The sequence below is a fragment of the Apus apus genome, chromosome 2, assembly GCF_020740795.1.
Source record: "Apus apus isolate bApuApu2 chromosome 2, bApuApu2.pri.cur, whole genome shotgun sequence".
Classification (NCBI taxonomy): domain Eukaryota; kingdom Metazoa; phylum Chordata; class Aves; order Apodiformes; family Apodidae; genus Apus; species Apus apus.
The window spans coordinates 145291784-145310089 of NC_067283.1; the positions used below are offsets into that span (position 1 = coordinate 145291784).

The following is an 18306-nucleotide window of genomic DNA, read 5'->3' on the forward strand; positions in this document are numbered from 1 at the left end:
GAAGGCTTTCTATCAGCAAAAAAGTAAGTGATGGAATAGCAAGTGAAGTCAAGGCTCTGGGTTTGTAGCTTTAGTTAGTAAGAAAGAATCAGAGAAATAGAACCCCAAATTAGCATCTATGCGAAAAAAAAAAAGAAAAAAAAAAAGATTCTTCAAAAAAAGAAATTGATTTTTAATCTCCAGTATCCACAAATGACAGCAACGACAATACCAGCCACAATGTGGGAGCCTTTGAAGTTTCCTGCTGGGGTGGCTGAGCAGGACTAGCAGGATGCATGAATCTGAAGGCAGCTTCCTAGCTTTGTTGGCAGGAGCCCACTGACTAGCTGAAGGGATGGCTCTGAAGGATACATGGGTGAGGACTGCACCCTCTGTTCACAAATGCCACTTACACAGAAGATGTACAAGTGGCTTGGTGCAGGGGAAGAGAAACTCTGCCTTATTTTAGTCATATGCAACAGTCCGAGGCCATACACCTTCTACCACACAAGAAGATGAGGTAGATTAGGAAAAGATGAAGGATTTTGTAATTTTTCTTGCCATTTTCTTTTACAGCTTCAGGATATTGCATCTTTAAGCCTGTGCTCATTGCTCTAAATACGCACATATATATAAAAGTATGGAAGGTTTTTTTATATATATCTGCATGCAGAGACAAGTAGGTACATAGGAGAAGTCATGTTCACTTGCTCTGACATGCTATGGGTAACTTTGCTCATACACAGGGGACCTGCAGTACATTGTTCATAAAGCAAACTAAAAGGTAATCATTCGAGAGCAGCTAGAAAGGTGTTGAGCAGAATGCACAATAGGGTATCTTCCTTTTCAGTAAAAGGAAAGAGTAAATGTAGACACCAGGGTATGGGGGCATCATGCTAATAAACTGTTTTACAAGAGAAAACAGTTTTTACAGAGAAAGCATAGACAGAATCCAGTGTTTCAACATATTTCAGGACAGCATTAAACAGTCAAAAAAACTTGTATCAAAAAAAAAAAGCATTTCCATCTACCAGACTAATAGGGCAATTGTCAAGGATGTTTTTCCTTTTCAAACAGTTTAACTTACTGATTAGTAACAGCTACTTAGAATAATCTAAAAAGTCATCACATGAAAAACAGAAAAGGAAATTATGAATGAACAATCTCAGAGCTTAGATCGGTACAGTCTGCTCATTGATCTGAAATGGATTCAAGAGAACTGAATCAAAAGCATCTTCAAGTTGTCTTGAGTTCTAAAGTTGTTCAGTCATGCCCATCCTGTTTAATATTCCCAGTCACACACTTCAACAGATAAAGACCATGAGGGATTGATTTCATTAAGATTTGTTACTTAATATTTAAGTATGCACACAAATCCACACCACAGTCTGAACTTGCTTCCCTTTATCCTTAAATGGGTTAATATTAAATATTACCAGTCTACTTACCTGCAAACACTAGATTTTCTGGACATGGTAGTACTGGGAGAGGATGGAGGAGTCTGATAAGACCAGCTGTAATCAGAACCTTTCAAATCTAAAATTACCTGATGAAAGATAATCAATAGCATCAAAGATGGGGAAAATTTTTTTCCCCTAATAACAGAAAGCATCTGTTTGTCATACAACATTGATCACCACTACAAACTTTCAATGCCAATTGACCCAGTCTCAGTTCTCTTCCAGAATTACACTGAGTATGTTACACAGGAGAGTCAGCTTCATCCTTGGTTTTCCAGGAACTACCATACTTCAACACTAGGGAGGCTATCACAGAAGGTAAGTTTAGATTTTAATGGAAAAGTCTTAAAAAAGTAAACTGGAGATGTATTTTATCCAGGCTGTAACCTGTTCTGGTTTTGTTTGTTTTTTTCCTTAAAATAATATTACAGCCTTAGAGTTTCAAAACTCTCACATTTTAAAAAAATGAATCCAATACTCAACCACAGAAGAGCCTCCCTGCTTTACACTTCTAGGTCAAGGATAAAGTGATTAAGGTATGACAAGAAAACTGAGTTCACACAGCAGGGCTGGAGAAAAGAGTTGTACCTGGAGTCAGTTAATGATACATATTTTCCTGTGCATTTTAAGGACAGCAAGGAAAAATGTTCAGATGTTAGGCTCCATCAAGCTATCTATTCACAGCAATCTGGTGACTACACAGAGACAGGGATGCCCAAATGAAGGGTGAGGAGACGACACTCATTCTTCATGTACCCTCATTAGCAGAAATTGAGCATGTTCATGTACTTTAAAGTGCTACTGCTAAAACTTCACACTGGTCTCACCAAATACTTCAGGAGCACTCAGCTGGTACTTCAAAATCTTTTTTTTTTTAATTGCTTATGTTAAAAATTACCTTGCTGCATTGAAGCACCTGCAAAACATAATGTTAAGCCACTAGATGTGAGTAGTGACTATTTCTTAGAAAAGGAAAACTGGTACAAGCTACAGACAAAAATGTTTTCCAGGTATCAAGAGCTAACCTGTTCACTTGAAGATGGTAATTTGTGTGGATCCATGGTGAGACTTTTCAGGTCATCTGATATGGTTTGTAAATGGGTTATTTCCCCTAGCATTGATATTTCTTCTTCCTGAAAAGACAAAAGAGCAAGGCTAATCACAGCCTTGGTTTTAAAAATCAGACCCATAACACAATTCATGACCTTTTTCTTTTTGCTGATGACTGTGGGAATGCTCAGCACAGCTGCTCTTTCTTTGTCCATCAAGCAATTGCTACTTATGAAAGAGTTTTCGAAATATTAATTTAGAGTTTTCTAACTATTTTAAGATTGCTCTAGGTTCTGAGGCCCAGAAATAGTTTCTCTTATCAATGACATAGGTCTCAGCTTTCTTTCTGTGACATTTTCAGAAAAAGAGTGCCATTTTTGCTGCATTTGGAAAGATTTAACTCTTCTGTGTATACTCACTAGTGTGCACTAAGGATTTTAACCTTGAAGCTAAACAGGTGTTAAAACTCTTATTTTTTACTGGTTCTTTTAAACTTTGAGCCAGAGGCACTATATCAGGTACAGAGCATTAAAACATCTATGATTCATTGTGGCTCAAGCTACATCAACAGCTAACTTAGATTATTCCTGCACTGCATATTACTGCAATAATCCCTTAGCTACCGTGGTCATTTCATCCAGGTCCTCAGGGTCTGTAATTCACCTCCTCCTGCTCAGCCATCACCTTCCTACTTCTCTAATCATGGCTTTCTGTTGAGACTGATGCTCTTTGTAAAAAAGCACGTGGAACATTTTTCCCAGGATGCTGGAGACCCTTCAGAAATGCATCATGCTTGCACAAAACCACAAATGATTCATGGCTGGGCTTCAGACAACCTGAGATTATGAAAATATACTTAAACCTTCTCAATGAACTGGAAAAGCTGTCATGTAGGAGGAAAAGAGCTGCCAGAAAACTGCATGGAAGCTGCCTGCAATCTGTCAGATAATGTCATTATATACACAGGGGATGTCTTGAAACATTTATCAGTCCTAGCACTGGAATAGGAGTAAGGAAGATTTATATTAAAATGTGGTGTTAAGAAAATAAAGCATTGAAAAAAACTGCATTAGCAATGTCTCAGGTTGGTGTGCACAGGGAACTCAAGCCCACTTGAGTCTTTGTGTCCATTGTTTTCCTATTAGTCATCCTGAAAGCAATTCAGTGTCTTTGGTTGCTCAGTTATCCCAAATGCCTATAAGCCAGAGCTCAACTCTCACCACGTCCTAGGCAGAGAGGCAGGCTGAATTTTGCCTGATTTCTACGGCTCTAGAGATTCATTCCTAAGACATTAAAAGCTACTCTTTTGAGAGGCTTTTGGCCACTCATCCAATTTGTGAATTGTATTGACTTAAAGCAGAGAGCTCTTACTATCACGGGCCGCAGCATGGAGATGAAAGTACAGAACCGACCGCGCTCCTCGATCAGAGCCTTTCTGACTGCTTGCTTCTCCGTTTCTTCCAGCAGCAGGTACTTATCATTGACATCTTGTAAAGCACTATCCAGCTGGGGCTGAATGTCACCCCGTCCTGTAAGCAGGAAACAATCAAGAGTACATTTTGTCAGAACTGTGGATCTCCACAGAGGATGACCTTATTCTCAGGACTGCTGTCAGACTGGGCTTTCTCAATTCCAAGTCACAAACAGCGTTTTGCCTGAATTCAAATTAGTAAGGTATTCTTTCCCAATTAAATCAAGCATTTCATAGCAATTTTTTTTCCTTCTGCATAGAATAGAAATCCTTCTCAATTAAAAAAGTTTCAAGAAGCCAAAGACAGCATTTCACAGAAGGACTTTCTCAAAGTCCCAGCTGTAGAAGCCTTTCACATCACCCTTGCTAAAAATCAACATCTTACTAACTGCAAGAGTTTTAATCACTAACCCCAATTATATTCCTCTTCCTTCCTTCCGTGTTTAGCAAGGTCCTAACAACAACTTTGTGGAGCCACTAAATGAGTGAATTAATCTCCTGTATGAGATGGTCTTATGGACAAGTTAGTTATTATTGGACCAATGGATTCAAGTAGTCTACACAAGCAAATGCTAAAATAGTTTCCTTAATTCCAAAGTCCAAAACAAAACCTATCAACATCTTAAATACACATTAATGCCCAGTATTTGTCTATGGGGAAAAAAAAATATCTAATGTTTTGCAATCAAAAAGCTTCATTGTGTTAATCATAGTCAATTCATATGTGACAGTTAAGTACCTTATTCTGCATCAAGTGCTTACTCTGCATCATGCCAAAAATGTACTCCTCTAGGAACCAAGAGCTGCTGCTTAGCCATAGTATTACTGAGCCCACAACGTTGCAGTTGCAAAATGTTTTCATGCAGATTACACATGTAAATATTTTAAAGAACTTCAGTTGTGTAAATTTGTCTCAAACCTCCCAGAAACACCATCACACGCAAATTAAGTATGCAGGTGCACAGCCACAACGTTATTGCTAAATACCAGAAAAAAAAACAACATTGAAAAATGGTGGGTGAGTTACAAGCAGCTACCCAAAATTATTTTTTATGGACAATAACCTTTGTGCATGGAGGACTTAAAGCTACAAGCAAAGAGGAGGAAAAAAGTCTCTTGATGTATGTAGTACACAATGCAGATGACTCGAGGTCAGAGTTCCAAAGGAAAACCTTTGCTTTATTATCATTTGTATTTCTTCAACATTCAAGAGTGAGGTGAAGTCCTCAGCTCCTCTGCACTGACACACAGAGCCCCAGAAAAGAGAGCAAGGATGGAAGCAGAGAGAATCCTGCTGGCTCAGATATATCCAGATCTCCTCTGTACAGGGTTAGAAATAGTCCAGACAAAACTGCACAGACACCCACCAGCATTAACTCAGCAATGTGTCCTGGAAGAATCATGTGCAGGGCAACACCGGCACAGCCACCGCTAAGGGTACCAAACCTGGGTACCAAACTGCCAGCAGGAACACTCAGTGTCTGATCCTCTAAATCAGGCTGCCTGGTGCAATGTGGTCATTAAACTGTTTTGGAAGTAACTTTAAAAATAAAGTGACTCTGAAATTGCAGTCACCTGCTTCCTCTTTCAAAATTAGCACCTGCCAGAAAGAAGTTCTAGAAGATAACTCCCTAAAGATCTCGTCCTTCATCTGTCATCCTTAGGAGACAAACTGGGTCCTTCTGCTTGAAGACTGTTCTGTACATTTCAGGTACATCCCCATACTCTTCTTTGTTATCAGATGCAGCAATTCAACATTTTACACTATCCTGGAGTTCTTCTTTCAAAGCCCTTATGAAACTGAGATTTGCTTTATTGCTCAGACCTCTTAAACTGAGAGCTGCCTGGAAATTACGAGTGGTGAAATCATCTTCTGTTGTTTAAACCTAGACACTGGCTCACTACCACGAATGTATCAAATGCAAAATGTATTAGTTGTGAACCAAATCACACACTCATTAGTTCAGCTCTGGAGAACTGCTGTAAATGTTCAGCTGCTCCACCATATGAACATGCACTTAATACAGTAAATCCTTGTGAATCCTACACAGGTGAATGCATTCACTTAGAAACGTACACACTTAGAAAACAACTGGACTCTATTCATAAAGTGGGTTCAATTACAGTGAATTTTGGTAATTTATGTGTATCTCCATGTCTTGGACCAGAACAACTGAGCACCCAAAACATGGAGTAAAAATAAACCTCATTTACACCTGTGAAACTTGCTCAATTCAACAGTTATCAGGATAATGTTCAAGCTGTGTATTTTAATCCTTTGGCAAAAGCATGTGTAAAATGGAATCACTGTCCAACATCCTCTGTACCTCTACAAAGTCTCTGGATTATTCCTTGAAGTGAGTCAGCACATTAACAGCCATACCATCTCCTCACTGCCACTTTTATGGACAAGTTTTTACACTATGGCTCTTGGACACCTGCACAGCCAGTGAAAACACATGAGCTGCCTGAGGTATAATTCAGAGCAAGAAACAAGCTCAAGTGAATCATTTAGATGTTTACCTGTCATTAGTACAGCTCACTCTTGATGTCTCTTTGCAACTCATCTTTTAGGAGCAGGAAAGCTCTATTAACATCCTTTGAAAGCTCCATAATGCAGACATCAATCTAGCAAATCTTATGAAATCAGGAATAACTGTTCCCACTCTCTGAATTACCAGCTGCCTCCCACAGCCCTCAGACAGCTCAGGAATTTGAGGGATGAGATCTCTACCCAGTTTAACCAGTTTACTTTACTAAGCAGAGCAGAGCACAGTCCCCTGACAGCACTCCTATACCCAGAGGACACGGAGGGCCAACTGCCAATCACCTCTGCTCCTTAACCACCTTGGGTCTCCACTATTTGCAATCCACTCCTAATCTCAGAAAGTAACGTTGACCACTGGAGAGCAATGCAATTCCTTTCCCCTTTGAATTATGAAGGCAAGGTCACTTGTCTATGGCATCTCTGACAACTGATTGCACTATTTTTGCTTGTGAACATGAGGCACACTTTCATAAGGAACACTAGCAATCAATTCTGCTCTCCAGCCCATACTCTGTGGACCTTAGGTTACCCCTTTGGAAACATTTCCAAACCAACACAACTATTGTAATGACAGAAAATAGTTCCAGAACAGTCTCATCATGGAGCAGCTGTAAGAGTACACCTCAAAGGACCCTCCTACTCCAGCTGTAGACAGATTTGAATGACCCACCAAAGCAATCAGCATTAGAAATGGTCAAAAGCATCAAAGTTAGTGACAGGTGTCTGGTCTGGGCCCAGCCAGACACTAAGATGATGTAGGGACAGCTATGCAGAGCATGTCCAGTTGCACTCAGCAGAATCAACCGACTCAGCAGAGTCAACAATCTGAAAACTGAGGAGAAATTCAAATTCAGCCTTTCTCGAAGTGGAACTTAGGTGTTGCAGGGAGGAGCAGAAACACAAGATGAGAAGTTGTGGACTGACTTATCCAACAGCACCATGTTCCATCAGCCTGGGGACTTGAATGTTGACACAGGCAAGTAGCAGCAAATGAACTGCGGAGAGCTGAACTGCTTTGCATCAATGTTAACATGAATCCACTGTTACTCCAAGGACAGTCTTAGTATGTTACCTACAGAGCAGGTGCTCCACATCATTACCATGACATGCAAAAGCTTTAAGGGACCAACATGCATTAAAACTTCAGGTTTACAGCATTCTGTGTGAATACTGGCTGAAAGCCTCATGCAGCTGCTTAAATAACCATTGTTCAAAAAGCATTTTAGTAAAGGAAAAGTATTAGGGAGAAGGAAAAAGAAAATATGATTTTCAAATCAGTTTCATGCCTATATTTTTTAAGACAACTTAAACTAGCAAAGCTGCCATCAACAGCAAAGGAAAACAATTATTTTAAAATGCTCTCAGGGCAAGTTTGACTGCTAAAGTTAATGGTGTTTTCGATAAAGTAATGCAGCAAATATTGGTGAAATTATTATTTTCCACATTCTCACTTAAAGAGTGCTCCCTTGCACTTTTTTAGGTGTCTGCACAGAACTTAAATATTCAATACTGGACACGTCACAGAGTGGCAGAATTCACAGTGTATGAGACAATGCTGAGAACACCTCTACTAGTACAAACCAAAGCAGGCTCCAAGTCATTCATTCCCAAATCACCCCTTTACAAGAGTGTCATCTGCTTCATCTGCCAGAATGTGTAACCCCTCTAAGTCCTGCACAGTAAAGCCAACAGATAAACTAATATCTATCTAAGCTGAGAATGGAAGAATTCTGCCACTATAATGGAAAGGTGGAAAACCTCATTGCTAGGATTAACTTCAGACCCCTGCAGCAACCAAATCCGAGTCTTTCTGGTGGTTACTGGAGATCTGAATCTGCTGGTAATGTTCAAAAGTGCTAAACTGCCCCTTAAAAGTAAAGTTCTGGGTTACCAAAGGAAACTTCCTGATTGAATTACAAAGCAGGAAAACCACAAAGTGTGGTTTCAAAAAAGGGGACAAGCAGCAGGCACCACAGTCCCCAGCTCCAGGAGCCCAGCTGAGGTGCCTTGGTTGAGAGTCTCCTGATCTAATCAATCCAGGCTTCTCCAAAGGGCAACACCTACATCATTACACCTAAAAGTGGAGGTATGACCATGTCTCTCAAATTCAGAACCACCACATTTCATTCACAAGATCTTAAGGCGGCTATTTTAAATTTGCAATACAACTAAAAAGAACTCCAATTTAAACAGATTTGAGATATGATCAGGCAGCAGGAGACAACTGTGATGCTGATTTCCACCCCTTCCCCAGTATGAAGTTAAATATAGTGATTTCTCATCTATTGGTTAAGAGAGGTGCATGCGATTTTTGGAGAAAAGGGGGACTTGGATCACAGGTTTACAAGGAACAACACTAAGGACTTTAAGCTCTAGACTTTAAAAGTCATATTACAAGAAGATATTCAATTATTTGAACATCACCTCGATGACATGACTATTCCATTTAACTTCTCTCCCAACTGTGACATGATTTATCAGTTCATGTTAATACCTTTCTAAAATAAACCAGAGGTTTATCTACTTTTACAGTGGTCCAATTAGATGCCAAAAGAAAATAAATTAGAAGATGGTTTGTTCATTAAGATTAGGTGATATTTTAGTTTAATCAGAAATTAAAGTCTAGGCAGTTAGTGGAGACCAGACACCATAAAGAGGCCACAGCAAGGGCTACAATAAACCAGCCACCAGGGTTACAGCATGGCACAGACTTACCCAGAGCCTCAGCTGTCAGGCAGGTGCGCATGGTGAGAAATTGCAGGACACAAAATTGACACAGAAAGGAAAATAAAAAAAGTCAAACTGGTATACCAGCATTCCTGGGGTTTAGACGTCATCATCAGTGCCAAGACAAGAGAGTGAGCAGTTTGGACTAGACTATTTTGACTTCTTCGTTGCTGATAAAGACAAATGCATTAGCTTTGCTTCCTGATGAGCTGTTGCAAATTAAACTCCTGGTTATTTACCATACAGTTTTGTTTTAAGAGACTTGAACCAGTTTAGGAACTTTGTTTAGCTTGCAGGTTCCTAGGTGAGAACATGTTAACCCGTGTTTCATAGAAAGTGCACAACACAGACAGCCACCAAACTCTAGTCAAGCTGACGAAGTGGCACAAAGCTCATCCCTTGCAGGGAAGAGGGAACTCGAACTTGCAAAACTCCAGGCAGGTGCTGTGTTAGTAACCACAGCACTTTTTGATGTTCTCTACTGCAATTACATTAATAGATTGTTAATTAAATGAAAAACTAATTGCTGATGCAATGTGGAAGAACATCAAAAAGATTAACCATGATACATCTTTTAATTAAAAAACTTTATATATAAAGTTTTGCAATAAACCTGGCTTGCTGTAAAAAAGAGGGAAACTATCAAGAGGCATTCAGAACTCAAGAAATGAAAATAAATCAAAGAAATATCCCCAGTCACTGATCATGCAACAAGCCTTCACTAAATTTTTATGAAGTGGAGCTTACATTATAAGATTTCAGGGTTAAAAAAAGAAAAGAAAAATAAAGAAGAAAAAAAAAACACAAAACAAAACACAAAAAAACCCCCACAGACTCCACATCTACACAGGATTTTTTCCCTGCAACAGACAAGGATAATTTGCTCGTTAGCTTCCCTCCTTCTGAGCTGTATCATATTCACTCCACAGTGAGTCCTTGTTCTCACTTCAGCCATCATGCCACACTTGATCAATTTAGAGCAATAAGGATCTCCTGGTGGAGAAATGGTCTGGGCCAGGGATCCTGTCTCCCCAGCCTGCTCCTCCAGACAGGACAAGCACCAAGTACAGAAAGAGTGCAAAGTACTTGAATAAGAAGGTCAACATGTGCTTTAAAACTAACTATACAGTTATAATTATGTTGAAGAGCTTTATGTTTTTCAGTGAAGAGTCACAGCGTTTGAGGGATCATCCTTGAGAGGAGTGTAACAACATTACAGTTTCAAAGGCCAAAGCGTAACAGAAGAAGAGCTGCAAATGCTCTAGAACACAAACAAGTCATCTTTGCTAACGAGGAGGAGTAGAAAAAACACTTTTGGAAGTATTAAAGTAAATGAACAATAATGTTTTACTCTTTCAACTTCATTCAAAGTAAGAATGCTGTCCAAACCTGCTGCATTCTCAAAAGCAGAGGTGCTGAGTTCAGACACTCAGTATTGATGGGACACAAAATACTGCACTGAATGTTCAGGGCACTCTGCAGAAACTTCTACAAATGGCTTAGAGGCAAAGCTGAATTTTCACACATTTTTAACACGTGTTAAATTACTGGTAGTGTTACATATAACTCCTTTTCATAAATCTGCTTGAATTTCAACATTTTCCTCAAAGCTCATACACAGTGTCACACAAAGAACCTGAAAATGAAACCTTCCAGTCATGTTACAGGCAGAAAGGAAACCTGTCTAGCTGATAATTAATAGCCAAGCTGAAATATAGAAAATAAGGCCAACATGCACTCCAGATTTTAGATATACATTCAGTTATATTTTAAGTTGGTCACTTATTTTGGGTTTGTTTGTTGCTTTTGTTTTAAACTAAGAACCATGCATCTTATTAACTTCCCAAATGGTTACATGCAGAGCCACAGCTGCTATCTCTCCTCTGAATTCAATATAGCATCAACAGCTTCTAGCAGCTATGGATCCACTTAGGAGGCCTTGACTCAGCAGAAACCTAAACATGGCATTTATTTTAAATATATGCATAATTATTCTGCTGACTCGGGTTAGCTGGGCTGACATCTGATGCCCAGTGTTTGTCTGAAAACAAAGAGCAATTTAGATATATGAAGCTCCATGCATGATGTAGCTTCATCTGTTCAGACAAGACCTTAGTTTCTACGCTGGTCAACAACTTGTCCTGCAGGCCTGTTCCCCTTGGGAACACAGGTGTAAGGAAAAGGATGTACCTTGAAGATCACCATGACACCTCCAGGGACTGCATGGATCTGGGAGGTGCACCAGGATCTTATTCAGACTACATGTATTTAGATTTCATATGGATTTTTTTTTTTTTTTATAGTTGAAGACAACAAAACCAATGAAAATTATTCCTGTAAGGTCTTTTGAAATGCAAGACCTTCATTTACACACAGACTTGTCATTTTACCAGATATATCCTAGCAAAATTCCAAATTAACCCTAACACCTTTTTGTTTTGTTTGGAAAGTTCGGTGTTTTTCCTGTCACTTTAAGCTTTGGACACACCTTTATTGCAATTAACACACCTACTCTGCAAACGTAATTTCTAATAAATTATTTCAAATGCCCGGCCTGAACTTTCAACTTGGCCACATGGAACTAGAACAAACAGACCATGCACAAGCCAGAGGACAGGCAAACACCCCAACGTATTCAGCCCCTTAGTGCTAAGGTGGGGTGCCTGACCTGCAGAGCTCCTGCTAGGACAAGCCACGCAGCCCATGGCCCTTTCTCCCAAACTTCCTTGGGATGCAGGCAAGGAGCAAGGAGCTGCTATCCATGCTGCAGCTGCTGGCTACGGGAGGGAGCCTCTACAGCCCAGTGTAGCAGGGAGAGAAGACACCATTGCCATGATGTGAATAAGAAAAGTAGAGGGTTAGATATGAGTTCCTAGATCTGAAGCTGCCCAAAGCAAGAGAAAACCACTTTCCCACCCAGTCACAACAGAAAAAGCTTGAAGGATATTTTCAGTAGCATGCACAGTATTTAAGCAAATCCAGAATTCAGCAAACATCTCACTTGCTCACAGATGATCATAAGGTTAGTTCAAAAATATTCTTACAAGAGCTAGGAAGGGAATGTATTGCTTGTTTTAGAGTTCCCATAGGTGAGTCAGTAACTTTACAGAAAAATCAAAGGGACAGGTCCTGCTTGAGGAAGAACAGAACAAAAAAAGTAAGTCTGAGCAACAGGGAAACGAGAGTTAAGACACAGTAAGACATTCATGCACTCAGTCACGTGCCTGCCAGGAGAGTTTCACCCAAGTTTGCCTTCCTGTAGTTCAGACCTCATTTGTGACCTAACACAGAATCACTTGTGCAGTTTCATAATTTTATAAGTAAATCCTGTCTTGATCTTTTTAATCCCTCAGTGACAGCAAGAGCAACATACTTCACACCATGTAGCACATGAAACAGATCCATCAAGGTGGGTACATGCAAAAAAGTTTTCATAACAACATTTCACATTCCTGTCAGACCAATGCTTTGCTCCTTTAAGGTAGGGATCAAAAAGGCAAAGAGGGGAGGGGGAATCTTGTTTTTTTTCTTCTGTATTTAAGCACTGCAGATAACTTGTAAGCAGAGAGGGTGAACTTCCTCCCAACTCCCACCCACTCATGCTGGGAACCCACAGAGACAGCAATCTTGGGCATTCATTCTCACATCAGTATGAGCCACAGCACCTCACTCCACCTCTCCTCCCCAGGGGCTGTGAGAGTAGCTCTCAGCTTCTCAAAAGCATTGCAGCTCCTTCTTTCCCCTGCACTGGCTGCCTGCAAGCCTTCATTGCTTGCACCGTTCCCATATGTGTTCCTCTGTGACCAGCTTTAACCCCACCTCAGTCCCACTGGCTTTGTGCTCTGGACCCAAACATCACATGTGTGGTAACAGTTCTGAGGGACGCAGCACAAAAATACAGCAGCAGACTCCAAAAGCATGTCATAACAGTAAAATTAATCAAGGGAATGACATTACAACAAAAAGAAAAATCTTCAATCATAGCATGGCTGCTATAAAAATGAGAACAAAATGAGGCCTGTTCCACTCCCCGCTCAAAGATGTTTAATCCTGAAGGAGGACAAGACACCAGTGTGCTGACCCTCATCACTAGATGTGGCACAGGTTTGGGTAGGTAGACAGGAAACCAGAAAATTCAAGGAGAAAGTCCACTTGGTTTAACCACTGCTGACAGAAACCTACAGTGGCATCTACAGTATGAGAGCAGTTTTTTTTTTCAGAAGGCTTTAAGTGCTTCTCTCTCCTCTTCCCACCACACAGAAAATGCTGTCTCTTCCTCCAAGACTGCAGATTGATTTATTCAATACTCAGAAGTAATAAAATATCTGGAATACTGTGTCCAGTTCTGGGCTCCTCAGTTCAACAAGGACAGGGAACGGCTTGAAAGAGTCCAGCACAGAGCCACAAAGATGATTGAGTGGAACATGTCCCTTATGAGGAAAGGCTGAGGGAGCTGGGTCTCTTTAGCTTGGAGAAGCTAAAGACTGAGGGGTGACCTCATCAATATTTACAAATATGTTAAGGGCAAGTGTCAGGAGGACAGAGCCAGGCTTTTTTCAGTGATGTCTAGTGACAGGACAAAGGGCAGTGGGTGCAAACTGGAACATAGGAGGTTCCACGTAAACATCAGAAAAAACTTCTTTACTGTGAGAGTGACAGAGCACTGGAACAGGCTGCCCAGAGAGGTTGTGGAGTCTCCTTCACTGAAGACATTCAAAACCCGCCTGGACACGTTCCTGTGTGATGTGCTCTGGGTGATCCTGCTCTGGCAGGGGGGTTGGACTGAATGATCTTTCAAGGTCCCCTCCAACCCCTAAGATTCTGTGATTCTGTGAAAAGGGAGATGGAGCCAGATAGCTGTTAATTCATAGAAACAGGTTCAAAAAATGGTTCCTTCTTCCCAGGTCACAGACATGCTTTTCTAAGCTCTCACCTATCTTGCATTGACGGCTTGTTTGTATCACATGGGGACAGGAAGCAATGAGACCAGAAAATGAGGGAAGAAAGGAAAAGAAACAGAGGGAATAGCACAGAATCTCTAAAGCTGTCGATCTGAAGTCAGGCAAAATTCATCACACAAAATAAGAAACATGTTTACACATCACCCAAAAATAAAATCCTATCGCAAAAAATCCTGTCCTAAAGACAACCATTGTGTTTTAGAACAGTAAAACTTTACACGGACAGACACACAGAGCCTATGAGCTTCCTCCTGCCACCTTCTATCTCTCCCTCCCTCACCCCTCATCTAAAGTCAGCTAAAATTCAAGAGCAGTTTTCCAGTCATGTGGCTTTTTGCCAGCATTATTATTGACTCACCTATTAGGAAGGACAGTTAGAGACAGCTCACCTACTCTGGATAACACACAATGTAAAAAGTTTAAGAAACTCGCCACCCCAGTGCTTATTTTGCTTGTCCCTGGGCTCTGAGTTTTTGGGCAGGAGGGGAAGCACAAGTTGCAACATGCAGGCTGAGAGCTGCTCAAAGCACACTTCTACCCAGCTGGGAAGAGCCCAGTGCAGGATAGGGAACCAGAAAGTCTGCTTCTGTACAAGTTCCTTATCATTTTCCCAGAGCCTGGTGGGGTTAGCACTTGGCCAAGTAAAACCCTCAGTGATGGCAAGGCTGCAGCTATCAGCGATGCACGTTTTCATTAACATGATGATGAAACTCCTGTGACAAGATGATGGTGGGAGAGCAACAGAAGCATGAGATTCAGCTGCTGAAAAAGACAGATTGCCTTTGTGGAGGACTCCCTTTCTCTTCTTACTCATCTTTAGTTTTCTATGGTTGCCAGGTGCCCTCCCCCTGACAACCACCCATGCCACCTTCTCACACTCTGAGGAATAATGTAAGGTTTAGGAGATTACAGGCTGTTAAAAAAAAAAGAAAGAAGAAAGGTGATGGAAAGGGAGAACAGTGAGAAATGTTAATAGTTACAGAACATTTGCATAATGGCTTTTTTGTATTATTCCAAAAGATTCTATAAAACTTTACAGGTATCTGCACAAGTCATGTTACAGTGTCAACGTTTCTAAAAGGAATAAGTTAGCAGAAAGAGCTCTATTTTATACATGATTGACTTTGTACAAACAGTTTTAAGGCTTTTGTGTAAGAACATTAGACAACAGGTTCAGAATATGATTTAAATGACACATGGTAATTTACTCTGGTGCTCAAGTATGTACCAAGAATACATTACAGGGGAAAAAATTCTTACAACAGAAAGTCCTATCGCTGTTCAATCTTTGTCAATGAGCATTGCACAAAAGGCTTTTAACAGTACACGTATGGAGCAAGTTACCTTTCTTTGCTTTCTTCTGTAGCTTCAGTGTGTCAGATGACTTCTTTTTTATCTCTTGGCGGGCTTTTTTGTATTCTGAAGAAACACACAGACTGTATTATTACCACACTCAGTGTTAAAATGAAAGTTTTTCACAGAAAAGGCTGTTAAAAAACATTAGGCTACGAATTTTAAGAGGACAGCTACTATTAATCAAAGGAGCTTGAAACTCACATTTTGTAGTGCCTATATGTTTGGCTTAATGAGTGTGAGCACATTCACATACCAAAATCTTTCCCAAATAAACAAAGCCTTTACAGAAATAACAACTAAGAACACAGTACAAAATTAGAATGCTTTTCATTTCAGAGACTCATCCCCTCTCAGGAATGGAAAACAGAGATTACAGGTTTCTCAAAACATCTGTGTTCAAAAACAAAGTATCCAGAAATGGCAAAGCAAAGAAAATCCTGTGATCCCTCTCCATCATGAGAGTCAGGCAGACAGAGAGGGTGGTAAAACTTTGCCCAAGGAAGGGTCACATTGCTAGCTCTTTCTGATGAAGTGGAGCACAATGCAGTTGTCCTCATTTTCAGATGAGCTGCAAATCCTTGGAGAATTAAAATCCCAAACCAAAATATTCCACCTCTAGTCCAGGCACACTAAAGGTACCAGATATGAAAATCGATACTTAAAAAAAAAAAAAATAAATAAAAAATATATATATAAAGGCACGTATGCATGTATATGCATGTACATGTGCACATACATTTTAACAAAGGAGATCAATGTTATTACTCTTCTATAGATGGAAAAACAGAAGCAGGCTGGTGGCAGGCACAGGAACTGTATCAGGGCCAACTGTACCCCCAAGTCCCAAGTCTACCCACTAAACCCTAAATCTCACTGCCACTTTGGCCAGGGTCACCTTCAGGAACCCAGGTGACTCCTCCCTCCTGCTCACTACGTGTTTAACACTCTCCACAGCACACTGTGGAAATTGTTGTCAAGAGCTGCTGATTTAGCTTCTTCTATTTAACCACAGTAATACTGGGGCAAGAAGCAAATCCTCCTTGGGAGGCCAAGCATGCTCCTTCCCATCAGTTCTCACCCCTTCTCCCCAAAATAAATTATGGTGATACTGCTTCTTTTAGACATAGCAAAAGTCTTTACTTTTCAAGGGCCAGTGGTGAACTGCAACCTGCTTTCAACACCCATGCTGGAGGGCCATCATCCCCAGTACAAGTTTAGCAAAGCCAACACGCTCTTGATGTACGAGACTTTGCTGCCTCCTGCTCACTCCCCCGGGAAAACCTCTGGAGCTGGATCAGCACTGGAGCTCTGAGCATCCCATGTCCAACAACACAGCTCTCCCATTCCCCAGGTGCACATTTCTGTATCGCATCAGATATAAAATAACAATGATGAATGTTTTCCAGGGCTGTGCATTCTCTGGAGGACGCTATGTCTGAGACATAACATGGTCTTACAGTTAGCTTTTAACTTCACCCCGGGGCTTTGCAGGGATAGCTGCTGCATCCCCAGTCCTCAGCACTACTGGACATCATACAGTGAGAATGGGCTAACAGAGTTAAAACTAGTCACTGCTTACCAGTCTAGAAAAACACCCATCCCTTGGGGTCCTGCAAACTAAACCTTCAAAATGTATATGCAAGGGTTAAAAATTTGCTAGGCAGCAGAATTTTTAGAAGAGAAAAGTTGCTATACATATTTAAGCACGTCATTCAGTTCCCCAGTACAAACATGAAAAGAGGAAGAAAAGCTGGTATTACAATCTTACTCCTATTAAAGAATTCTTCCTCTGTAACTACCTTTTGCATGGTCTTTATCCAGTTGATTGGCCACTTTCTTCCACTCTTCCATCTGTTCTTGAAGTGGGTTTATCAGACAGTCAATTAAAGCACTAATTTTGTTGAAAAAACACAAAGAGCAATCAAATCCTGCAGATGCCCCTATTCTTATGTAGAGAGCCAAGGTCAATATTGGAGTATTTTTACTTTTTGCTGCGACAGCTACCAGTGTCACAATGTAAATACCAGAACATTAAAATGCTTAAGACGGAGAAAGCAAAAGAAAGGCCTGGATCAAAACAAAGTCCACACCACCAGATAACCAGAATCACTGTGCAGAAGTTCAGGACAGTAAGGGACAGAGTGTAAACCAGAGGAGTGACCAGAAACAGAGCCAATGTAAGCAGCTAGATCCTACAAAGAGCAGTTTAAATGGATACTCAGAGACCAGAAAGGTTCATGCAGCCATTAAGATGACAAACTGAAATACCACATGTATATGAGCACGAGGACAGAGCAGTTGTACAAGCAAACAACATCCTGCCCACCCATGTCCCTCACCTCTCATCAGTGGAGTCCATGATACAGCACTAGTAATGCTCCACTAATTGATAAGATTGGGATTGAATCACTTAAGCAGCTAACTCCGGGCTACTAGAAACTAATGTTTTCTCCACAGAGCCAATTTCACAAATATCTTTATTTTTAAAGGGAAAAAAACATCTTAGATCATCAGGCAAATCGGGGTAGCATAATTATGATTCACCTCAGGTCCAGTAAAACTTGTAGGTCTGGTTAAAAAAGGTAGATGTGCAAATTACTACAGAAATAGGCTGTTCATGTCTAGCCCAACTTGCCCATGAGTTGATCCTCTCCCATTACCTCTACAGTCTAACTTTCACTGCAAAAAGGGATGAGAGAATTTGCTTTTTCCATACTTGATTGCTGAAAGTTTCTCTATTGGATGCAAGCTATT

At 40.6% G+C, this 18306-nt stretch overlaps 1 protein-coding gene across 20 annotated transcripts in view; it reads right to left on the reverse strand.

Moving 5' to 3' along the window:
* MTSS1 (MTSS I-BAR domain containing 1) overlaps window positions 1-18306 on the reverse strand; it is a 129742-nt gene that overhangs the window by 16904 nt on the left and 94532 nt on the right. For 11 of the 20 annotated variants that reach the window (XM_051611104.1, XM_051611099.1, XM_051611103.1 and 8 more), the window contains 6 exons: window positions 17352-17443; window positions 15541-15615; window positions 9224-9235; window positions 3861-4018; window positions 2465-2572; window positions 1428-1525 (listed from right to left, as the gene is read on the reverse strand). In XM_051611104.1, the coding sequence (XP_051467064.1) occupies window positions 1428-1525; window positions 2465-2572; window positions 3861-4018; window positions 9224-9235; window positions 15541-15615; window positions 17352-17443 (543 nt within the window). The remainder of the gene's footprint in view (window positions 1-1427; window positions 1526-2464; window positions 2573-3860; window positions 4019-9223; window positions 9236-15540; window positions 15616-17351; window positions 17444-18306) is intronic. The other 9 variants (XM_051611114.1, XM_051611101.1, XM_051611106.1 and 6 more) reach the window with 2 other exon arrangements.